The sequence below is a fragment of the Anarrhichthys ocellatus genome, unplaced genomic scaffold (genome assembly GCF_004355925.1).
Source record: "Anarrhichthys ocellatus isolate YVR2014 unplaced genomic scaffold, GSC_Weel_1.0 scaffold7, whole genome shotgun sequence".
NCBI classification, from domain to species: domain Eukaryota; kingdom Metazoa; phylum Chordata; class Actinopteri; order Perciformes; family Anarhichadidae; genus Anarrhichthys; species Anarrhichthys ocellatus.
The window spans coordinates 12,164,164-12,175,904 of NW_022280037.1; the positions used below are offsets into that span (position 1 = coordinate 12,164,164).

At 39.5% G+C, this 11,741-nt stretch overlaps 1 protein-coding gene across 1 annotated transcript; it reads left to right on the forward strand.

The window, feature by feature from the left end:
* Positions 1-200: 200 nt before the first annotated feature.
* crip1 (cysteine-rich protein 1) lies at positions 201-5,329 on the forward strand. The gene is made up of 5 exons (XM_031847163.1): positions 201-384; positions 3,727-3,821; positions 4,545-4,602; positions 4,901-4,945; positions 5,099-5,329. Exons 1-4 carry the CDS (start codon positions 345-347, stop codon positions 4,936-4,938), a joined length of 231 nt encoding a protein of 76 aa, XP_031703023.1. The 5' UTR covers positions 201-344; the 3' UTR covers positions 4,939-4,945; positions 5,099-5,329.
* The last annotated feature ends 6,412 nt before the right edge of the window (positions 5,330-11,741 follow it).

The window sequence follows — 11,741 nt, forward strand, 5'->3', positions numbered from 1 at the left end:
ATAGAGGAAAATTGCATTCCTCATAATAGAGTCACTTAAAAAACCTCTAAAAATGGGGAAGAGTTTAGTTTAATTCTTAAACTCCAGTGCCCCAATGTGATGTGTTCTGCTCGCACAGACTCTACGCAAGCCGCTCCCACTGTTAGAAAAAAACAAAAAAAAACGTTTCCGTTACTATTTCCTCGGTGCTATAAATACGGGACGCAGCGCACATCTGCACCTCAGCGCAAGGAGTGGTCAGTCAGAGCCAACAGGTGGGCCCGTCTCTACAGCTGCAGTCACGCTTCATCCACAGGATACCTACCGCGTTTTCTCTCCGGTAAACTAACACATACAGCTGCGAAATGCCAAAGTGCCCAAAGTGCCTGAAGGAGGTTTACTTCGGTAAGATATGTTCTCTTGTTTCCGTTTCTGCGTGCAGGGTGTCGTGTTTCCTGGTTGATGAAATGTTGGCGGTTTTTCTGCACAAATCAGGAAACATCAGATTTACAACATTCAATATCACGTGAAGGACTTAAATCGAAAATAAATAATACATGATGTATTGAATTGAATTACTGAAGTGCAAGTGCAGAAGTATTATCAATAGCATTAAAGTATCCAAAGTACGCATGCAGAATGGCTCCTGTCATTGTCATATTATTGCATCAATATTAATGACGCAACAACAGTATTTGATGTAGTTGGTAAAAGTGGAGCTGATTTTAACTGCTCGTTTAATATAAAACGCATCATAATGTCACACACACATATATTAATCTTTTGTATGTAAAATTACAATTTACAAAGAAATCAGTAACTATATTTGTGAAATATATGTATTTCAGTAACGAGTACAATATGTCCCTGTGGAATTCTGTCTAGTATAAGTTGAAATATTAATATTTATTTACCTAAATATATATTAATAGGCTATATAAGTAAAATACCTCAACATTGTGCTGAATTACAGTACTTGAGTAGATGTACTTGGCTACTTTAGACCACTGAGAATACAAGGGCCATTGTGCGTAGTGAGTACTCGTACTTTTGAGACTTAAATGACTTTTTCCTGATAATACTTGTGCACTTTTGCAAAAGTAATTAGAATGCAGTGCAATGGAGTGTATTTTGGATTGCAGTACTGCTTCTATTACTTAATGATCTCAATGCTTCTTCCACCACTGATGCTTTGGATGTAAAATATTAATCTGAAGAGTAACCATAGAGCTAAATGTACAATATTTACTGGCTCAATCTCTGTCACTCCACCGTTATATTTATTTATACCTGTCAATTTCTGCACATTAGCCTCAAAAGGCCACTGCACTCTATAAGCTTTCTTGTTATCAAGTTACTTTGGATAGATAAGATCTGTGCTCCCTGAAATTGAATTGTCTTTCCTGATGTCTGATGAGCTGGATGAATAATGACCCGATGCAGCGGAGGAAGCCGCGGCTCCGTCCCTGTAGGTCTGTCTCACGAGTATACCATCAAAGCATGGAGCTATTACTGCATCCGGAGAGGACAGGGACAGCTCCATTTTATTTGTGACTTAATCCATTTACCACATTGTCTGCAGCTCAGTAGTGCAATGGAGTAAATCTTCTCCGGGGAGACGCACAGAGGCTGAGGGCCAAAGCAGAATACAAAGCCAAGTCTTTGGACTGTCAGTCAGATGAATTGACCGTGCGACTGGGGAGCCATGCTTCCCATTCTTCCTTGTCACGGATAGACCTTCCCCATCTGGCCAAAACAAGCAAACCAATTTGTTTCGTCCAGAACAAGCCGACCAAAGAAAATATGAACTTTTCTAATATATGTATCGCTGACAGGAAATGTAGCCTGGAACAAAGCTTTGCATTCTTTATATGGAAGCAGAGTCACATCATTATCCTGAACTGTCTGCATCAGTTTCTCCCCCAAACCCCCTCTATAGGTTCCACGTCTCACCCCTGTCACCCCCTACATCGCACCTCACTGCTCCACTCACCCATCCTCTCCCCTCTCTCTCTCTCTCTCTCTCTCTCTCTCCCTCTCTCTGTCTCTTTTGCGTCTCATCTGTCTTAATGTTTCTAAGCTCTCAGATGGAAACAATCAGGCTACCGCTACCTCACTAAATGATGAGGGGGGAACTTGGTCCAGATACACAAAGAACATGCAAGCACTCATGCAAAGAAGCTAACGTGTTGTGTGTTATTTGTGCAGACATTGTGCAGGAAGTTATCAGTAAAAGAAGTGTCTTTTTAATTCATACAAAAAAACATACATTTATCTTACTTAGTGAGCTTTAGAGGTGCTGGTAGGCAGATCTTTATTGCCTTTGGATAGAGCCAGGCTAGCTGTTTCCCTCTGTTTCCAGTCTTTTTGCTAAGCTAATTGGCTGCTGGCGGTAGCTTCATATTAAGCATGAGAGTGGTATCAATCTCCTCATCCAACTCTTGTCCAGAAAAAGCCTGACTATTAAAGATAGTATTACAGATTTTTTTATTGTATTTAAGGTCATCTGTCAACTCCAAATGCTTCAAACCGCATTCTCAGCCTCTTTTTTTTTTTTTTTTAGCTTGACCTCTTGAGCCTCTATTTTTTAGCTTGACAAACTGTTGTACAACCATTCTACGAATCTTTTTTGGGATGGAATGAGGAGTTGTGTCTGGTTGTGTGTACTGGATTGCCTCCGTAAAGTTCCAGGCAGGGCGGGTTGATGCAGAGAACAGATCTGACTATTTCTCTCACGCCCCATTTACTCTCATATCGTCAGGTAAAATAAATAACCTGTGCACAAATAAAAATGTGCTTTATCAGATCCACATCAAACAACATTACATGGGCGTCAATGCAACTGATCAGGCTCGACTCCAGACTCTATTTACTGCTTGTACAGCAAGAACTTACTGTTTGCTCAGTCCACTAATTTGTTATTTTAATCTAAATACAGTAATCATTTCGGGTCAAACCAGCTCCACCACATTTTGTTGAAATGTTTTCATGCAACTGGCCTGAGAGGCTGACCTCGCCCTGGGGCACTTTCCCTGTTTCCGCTGCACGTTACGTAATCTCATGTGACATCGTGTTATTTTTAGGGAGGAAGTATGTCACATCCTGATCTTGTGGGAAGGTTTGGAGATCACTGGGATTCACCTGCGTTATTCGTTCGTACATCTGCAGTCCTTTTTTAAATATCTTTTATGGGTTTGTTTTTTTCAGAAAATCTGCAGATGTCAATCAAGTTCTGTGCTGCTCACGAGTTACGACGTGTTTGGTAGAAACAGCCTCAGTTTAGGATAACGCATCCTCCGCTTCAGCATTTCCTGTGCAGTCACTTGTAGCCTTTTTTTCATCTTTGCATATAGATTCTTGGCCAGATTCTTGCTCTTAATCTTTTGACAAATCTCAAAAGTTAACTCCATCTTGTCCAGCTGGCCCACTAAAGACCTGGAGAGGTTGGGCTCCTCCCCACTTTTACAGTGCTCCTGATGGGTGTTGGTGCAGATCAGCCCTGCTGATAAAGACGGTCTTTATTGGAGTTTATGAGGCAGGACAGATTCCTCAGGGACACTCCGACCTCTTTCCCCCTCCAGCACCCCACCCAAACAATGTTCTCCAAGCTATCTGCAACAACATGATCTACAACTGATATTGTGACCCCGTGACGCTTCCATCTCCTCTTCAGACTAAAGTAGCTCTCTATGTGGTGCACATTTAAGGCGGTAGGGATTCATTTTGTGGTTTATGTGTGTTTGGCAGCCGAGAGGGTGACGTCACTGGGCAAGGACTGGCACAGGCCCTGTCTGAAGTGTGAGAAGTGCAAAAAGACACTGGCGGCCGGCTCACATGCAGAGGTACATACAAGAATATCCTGCAATCTTTAATAATGTGCACAGGCTTTGCTTTGCAAATCTGAATCCATGATTAAATCTCCGCTCTGTTATCAACTTTTTTTAATCAACAAAAGTTATAAATATGCTAATATTCAAGAAGTAAACCTGAAATATTGACATTCAAATGTAATAGAACTGTAGGTTTACTGAGAGTTTATATATGTGTTACTTGGCTAATGATGGGGGGAAAACAAGCACAAAGAGATTTAGATATTTTAGCATTTTAGAAACATTTGACAGAATCTCATGTATCGCTCTGATACCATCGAGTCAGTTTGATGGACGGAGTTAGCTAGTTGCCCAAAATCATATTTAATTGGATAAATGTATGTATACAGCCCTGAGTGAAGAAAGGGTTTGATCTGAAGCACTTTTTAACTGGACATATATTTAGCATATAACAAGAGAAAAATGGCCAATTAACACAGACCTACATTAGGAAATCTTATTTTTTGTTTTACCATGTTTTTTGTAGTTTTTTTACAAATAATAAACAACTGTTGGTCATACTTTAATCATACTCAAAAAGGTTGCATATTGGAGAGGACAGAATAATGTGAACAGATAAGAAGCATGATTGCCTCCAAAAGACTAATATAGACTTCTTTTTATATATTATATTAATGCTTAGGTCATATCTACATTCCCAGTGTTTGCACACATTCACAACTCTGCCTCTTACAGCATGAAGGCAAGCCATACTGTCACAAACCCTGCTACAGTGCACTGTTTGGACCCGGAGGTAAGCATGTTCCCCTCAGTCACCTTTGATCGTAAGACTCTCGGCTCTGTGTGAGGACGATGTTCTGTGTCTGATAGCGTCGAGGCTGTAAACGGTCCAATCAAAGCACACACTGTCACCGGATGGGATCACACACACACCCAATAAACCAGTCCTTACATAATTGGCAACATTTTGTTAAACTCTAATCTTGCGTGAAAGAATAAGTTCTCTCTCAGATTTTCAAAGTAAAAGTAAAAAATGTCTAATGTTAGTGTTATTTCACTGATGTAACGCCTTCCTGTCTCTTTCCTCCCAGGATTTGGTCATGGTGGAGCCGAGAGCCACAAGTATTAATAGACAGGTAGTGTGCGCACATTCATCGCTCATTGATTTGCTTGTTCATCTCAAACATTTTCATACTATTTGTTAAGACAAACAGACCTTGACTCTAAGCAAATCCCTTCTTGTACTTTGCCCCGCGTGCCTCATCTGTTTTTCTCTGCTTCATCATCAGGTTCAATGTTGCCCGGAAACTAGATTGAAGAAGCCAGCACTGCTCCCGAGTCCCAATAAAAACCGGCAAACAAACTGTGCTCTCATCCAGAAGAGACATTTTGTGTGTGTGTGTTTTTATTTTATTGTTGTTTTTACTTCTGGTTTCTGAAGATCATTGTGTATCATTCCCATGATATAGTAATGAAGTGGTTCTCCTTAAGGACATTCTGATTAAACTTTTTAAATTTGTGTCATTCTTCACCTTTATTGTAATTTCTCTGCAGTTTTTGTATGAAACATGATGCAATAGAGCAATTTCTATGCCGATGACGACGTTCAAGTCACATGCATTTAGTGCCCGTGTGTAATTGAATCTACATTTTTTTTCAACCCATGACATATCTTTCTGCTAAAAAAACATAATGACTACTTCACTTCTACTGACATGACCCCTTAAACCCATGAGCTTTATGTTGTCTGGTTACACAATCCTTCCTACTTTTTGCAGTGATATCAGTTTTGAACTCAATAATCATTAAAAAATTTCAATTTAGAGGACGATAAAACTTGCGTGATTTATACCTGACCACAAACAAAGTGGAGTAGTACAAATCTGCAAAATGTTCTGGAGCTTTTCGTCAAATTACATCATCTTAAAAACTAGATGAATTAAAATATGTCAGTTTAGAGAGACAGGAAACGCAGGACGAGTGAGGGGTTATGGCACAAGCAGGACACCCATTTTCGATTTCTTTTTAATTGAATTTATTTAGGAATCTACGAAATCACACCAATCTACAATCCACATAACATGACAAAGTGAGAACACTTATTTCTAACACGCGACAACAGAATCTTAAAACCAAAAGTACGTCAGTGTAAACTAAACCAAAATCAATACAAGCCACATCAATACAACAAATACAGAGCAATAGCTCAAGTAGAATGATACTGAATGACAAAAACAAAATTCAATTAAAGTTCCACACATTAACACATACAGGCCCTGATATTATAACCATGTTGAGTACGGAGGTTGAAAACAGTGCTGGGCAAAAATGAAAATGTGTAAACCTCAACTGGTCAAACTCCATCTGTGGGATTATTTTGCCTACTATTTCCGAAGGTCAGGGAATACACTTTAAATCTCAATAGCAGTAATGTTTGATTTTGTTGATGCAGATCAAAATACCTTCAAATGTTTTTTACCAAATGCAGACATTTGCTGGTGCATTGTGGGTAGACGGGGCTGCTGAGGTCGGCCTGAGATTTTTTCCAGATCCACCAGATGCTTCCTCTTTGCTTCTTTTGGGTTCAGTTGCCAAACTTTTGCTCTGCACGGCCGCCCTAGCTGTCCGTGAATCACGAAGCAGCCGCTACCCACCACCAGAAGCCTCTGCCATCCCACCCCCCCGACAGTTGCTCTGGCAACAGACACAAACAAGCCCCAACAGACAGCCAGTGTGCCCAGCCGTCCGTCCGTCCGTCTGTCTGTCACCCTCTCTTTTTTATTCTGCAACAAAGACGCTCACTGTCACAGGAAATCAATTTGCAACTCTGCAAAACATGCAGAGGATTCTTTGGCAATGAAGCATTTTTCAGATTATTCTCTAAACTGGCTGTTAAACGAAACAAAAATGTAGCTTGTTCATGCATAACCTATAACATGACCTATGGTTTCAGCCTACACCTTTTCAGTCATTGCTGTCGTTTGTTTTTGACATTTACTCATTATTTTGTGGCAGTTTAAGAACTTAGGTTTTTAACTTAAAGACAGAAATAAAGATAAATTCAATTAAAAATCAGAACAAAAATGCTAAAAGGACTCAGCTACAATACTTTTGCAATTTTGAAATAACAAGAATCTATGTTTACTGCTGCTTAGGCCTATAACACATGGATGGATAACCACAGATGTTCTACTAAGAAGTTGCAGTAATTTTAAAACAGACAAAAGAAGCATTTCCAGTTGACATCCGCAGATTTTAGCGTAAATGACAACTGTTGCTAGCAGGTTTTTATCAACTCTAGCTAGCTAGCTAATCGTGCTAACGTTGACTCTGAGTCGATTGTTCACAAGAATCTGTTTTAAAACAAGAATCTTGTACAAAGATAAATAAATTACACACAGTATAGTGTAGTATACATTTAATGGCTGCATACATAAATATTGTGCTAAAAGACGGAGGCTAAAGCTAACAGGTCCCAGGGAAAACGTTAGCATCCTCATCTGATGAACTACGGAAATAAAGTAACATTTGGTCCTAAAGTGTTTTAAGTATGATGAGCAAAAGTGTAAAATCATTCAGGTATTTTACGCTCTAACATACGTGTTTTAATTTTTAACGTGAGAAAAAGAAAGCTTATTAGGATAAGGGCTAATTCATGCGATTGGTAAACTTTCCCAAATTCAATAAAGAGCAGGACAGAGCTCCCATTGTTAACCCTAAACTCTGATATAGTAGCAACCAAGACATGTGTGCACACAGTGGGGTCATGTATGTGGTGCTTTTTTCAAAAAACCTGTAGCCACGAACTAATGCTCGGCCTCGGAAGTAACAGTTACTGCTAAGCTAGCTAGGTAAACACCGATGTGTTTTTCGGTTTACTAAAGGTTAAAATGTATTGAAATGTCTATTGTAGCGGACATGAAACAAATAGTTAGGGTTATTTCTACATGGAGACGGATATAATAAAGTGCAAAATGTCTTTGTGATGGATATTAATATGAGGTCTGAGGGGGTTGATGCTCTCTGCCTGAAGTGCAGTGTTTCCGTGTTTTGACACGGTCTGGTGAAGTGTGTTTAGATTCCTCTTCTGATGATAATAGTTTTGAGAACGCGAATATCTCTCCATCACTCTAGCTTTTTGCACAGAAAACACCAACATCTTGGTCTTCATGGTGACGCATCCAGATGTTTGTGTGAAACCTGCAGCAGTAATAAAGTTCACAGTTTGATTGTGGGTAGATACCAGTAAATACCAAGGAGATATATTTCAGGCTCATAATAGTCTAACAGCACATAGTTGGTCCATGATGTCAAGAGCTAATGAGGATAATTTCCTGATATGATCACAATGAAAGCATTGTGGAGGCATTAAGCACATTTGTAAAGCACTTACGGTGACTTACGCTGCACTTAGTGAAGTGTTACCAGTTTTTTTTTCCTCTGTCGAGCAGGAGGAGAGGGAAGCCGACAACCTGCCGTGTCAGCGTGAATCACCGGCCCTCAGTCATGAAACCGTAAAATTGGACTCATAAACCTATTAAGGGCTGGAAAATAAGTGTAGAAGTATCTCACAGCTATTACACCTCATGCACACATGCAGCCCTGGCAAGCCAAGAGTAAGAAATAGATTAATTGAAAGAGTCCAGTGCACCGTAAGGGTGTGGCTTAGTTAACTTTATTATATTTTTTATGAGAGGGCAGAGTAAAATATCATCATCTACAAACGTGAAAGCAGATATGGTTCATTCCGAGACCTTTTTTCATTGTGGCACTTGAAAAGAGTAAAGATAGGCCAGGCCAACAAACAAATCAAGTAATTATCTTATTATAAGAGAAAACAACATCAGGTCAGACATACAAGAATCAATTAAACTCATTTCAAGGAGTACAACAGGCTTAAACTTCCAAATTAACAAAAACAGCAAATGTACCTTCTTATTTAAGGCTACTCGTGGTTGGATTTGAAACTTTGGTGACTCCTAGTGGTAGTTATAAAAAGATACACTGATATGCCTCATTGAATACTCCCGAATACACACGCGATAGTTTACTCTACAGCAATCAGTAAAGGGAGATTTACGACACTTGGTAATCATATTGTAGAGTCACTGACAGCTGTACTCAACAGTATTGTTTGCATCTGTAACTTAATACATTTACTCGAGTGCTGCACCAAAGTACAAATTTGATGGACTTTACGTGAGTATTTCCCTTTAAAGCTACGTTGTACTTCCACTCTTTTATATTTTGCAGGGAAATATTGTACTTGTCACTCCATTTATCTGACAGCTTTACTTATTTTTCAGATAAAGGTTTTCTGCAGAAAACCTAAAGTTAGTTTTTAAAACAATATATTGTTAAAGGTTGAATGAACTACCAAATAGTAACGTATATAAATTGTGGTAATTAAAATGAGCTCCTCCTCAACTGGCTACAACATTGATAATATAAGGGTGTTATAGTAACAATGGTAGGATAATATAGTATATGTTAAAGTAGCATTTTAATGACAAGGCCCATTGTCTTGTTTAATGAGCACTTTTACGTTTGATACACTTCTTATTGCAAATATTTACATGTACAATTTAGAATACAGGACTTTTACGAACAGAGAATTTTCCCAGGGTGATATTGGTACTTTTAAATGCTTCTTCCACCACTGCAGAGCGCTATAATGTGGATACGTTTCACAATTAAAATAACACGGTGGAGGGTAAATATAGAATAGTGCACCGTGAAGTAAACAGGGAGGGATTTCGGACACAGCCAAGAAGTTATTGCATCGGTTTCAATTCATATCTTACAACATACCGGCTTTAGATAAGTAGTTTCTTTAACTATCAAAGGCAAATTACTGGCATCGCAGGACCAAAAGGTGCCACAGAATTTATGTAACAAATACCCGTGTTAGTGTTCAACCTGCACATTTGTGTTCACATCTGGAAATGCAGTTTAAAATCTGCATGTCAGAGTTAATGCAACAAGTAGTTTATTAGTAGTAGGTTTTATTGCTGGTTATGAATGGATCTACTCCTAAACACACTCTTAAGTCTAGTAAAAGAGGATCTTTAGGCTCTTAAAGAGATTACCACACACGGTCTTCCTGCTTTTCTAACAATAAGTGCGACTAAAGAACGGGGAGAATACTTGATATCCTCGAGCCCAACACGGAGGACTTTAAACTGTATCACATGTGTGAAATGGTGGAAGCCATAAAATCAGCCCTACCAGTTTTAATATGGACACACACACATGTCTTTGCCAACAGGCTTTTATTATTTTTAACATCTGTCTTTGATTGAACTTTCTAAAGTAGACCACTTAAAATAATAAAGTTTATTTGTGTAAATAATCTTTACATTCACCAGTCTGTGCACACGTAGTCCACTCCAAAAGTTTCCACTCCCAAAAACATATTAAAGTAATTTCGGAGCATTAAAGAAAGACGTGAACAGGAAATCTACCACATATACGTTTAACTCACTCTCAAGCTGATCCTTAAAAATGACTTTAAACATAACTATAACTAACTGTTAACACAAATGTCAGAGGAGTTTTCTCCATTAGTAATGCAGTTTATAATTTTCTACAAGGTTGTTGAAGTGTTAAATCAAAATACATAATTGCTTCCATGTTTGAATGGGCTACTGCTATGGCAGCTAAATCCAGATATACATTTAAAGGGTCACAAGACAATTCATGGGACACAATAGTAGAAAACCGAAAAAGAGACTCACAAATACACACACAACTACAAAGTTACTCCAAAATACTAAAGAGAAACAAAATGACCATAAAGAGACTTAAAACAACTACAAAGACATGGAAAATGACAACTCCAATATAGAGTTACACCAAAGAGACATAAAACATTACATATTTAGTCTGTGTTTTGCTCCTACGTAGGAGAGATGGTGGAGCCTTTTGCATGTATGTTTCTAGGGGCCTATTGTCTCATAATCAGCCACCACCCTTCACCCTTCTATCATCATCACTGGCCAAATAAAATCCAGCATGTGAATTTGGTTAAACACGCACCCGTACAACCTCCTGCCTTGAGAAATGTTAACTCGGGGAGCGGGTTCAGTCCTGTTGGAGTCTGGCCGAACGCATCGATCCAGAGCCTCCAGAGAAGAGCTTCATCCGTTGCAGATGACCAGCCAGGCCTTGTGGTGGTTACTGAGCAGAATCTGGTCCTCATTGCTCTGATTGAATATACATGGCTGTCTCAGATGCTCCCTGTGTCCGCAATCGCTCCCCCTATCATTCCTTCCTTCTTATCCTTCCTTTCCTCCTTCCTTCCATCCTATCTCATTTGCCATTACTGGGCTGCAGTTGATTAGTGCTGCTGGATGCATCTGTTTCCACTGCGGCGCCCGGTCTCAGCACATGCGTATAAATAGGCCCTCTGGTGCTGTAATTGCTAATAAGGATCCAGTGTGTGAGCAAAAAATAAAAAGGAAGAGCTGCTGCCATAAGCATTTGTATTCACCAGTGACTCCGAGCCCAGGAGGAAGCCTCTGCGCTGGTGTAGATAATGAGGCAGCCAGGCCTCTGAGCCTGGGCCTGGATCTCCGAAAATGATCTTGGTGAATCAATCATGCCCTTAAAGGGTAACAGTCTGGTAAACTCCTTTCTCCTCAAATGCTTCCAGCAGCTTCAACAACACAAGGACATTTAATAACTATTATAGTGCAATTAAACATGAAAATGAGTCTGATGTGACACTTTGCACCCTCGTCTCCCTGTGTCTATGATTAACGTATATAAGTACGTTATTTTTTGAGTTAAAACCAGCACTGAAGTGATTGGAGGACGGACAGAAACCTCATTTTAATATTGAATAAACTTTGCGATCAGACTGTCTCGTGACTTGAAGAGTCTACAGACTTGCTCGTACTGAGGCTGCGAGGCTGTACTGAGGCACCGCGG

Excerpts from the sequence above, each read along its gene's own strand:
- crip1 (XM_031847163.1), top strand. The coding sequence starts at position 345 with ATGCCAAAGTGCCCAAAGTGCCTGAAGGAGGTTTACTTCG. Across the intron at positions 3,822-4,544 it reads CGGCCGGCTCACATGCAGAG|CATGAAGGCAAGCCATACTG; the intron begins GTACATACAAGA and ends TGCCTCTTACAG. Across the intron at positions 4,603-4,900 it reads TGCACTGTTTGGACCCGGAG|GATTTGGTCATGGTGGAGCC; the intron begins GTAAGCATGTTC and ends CTTTCCTCCCAG.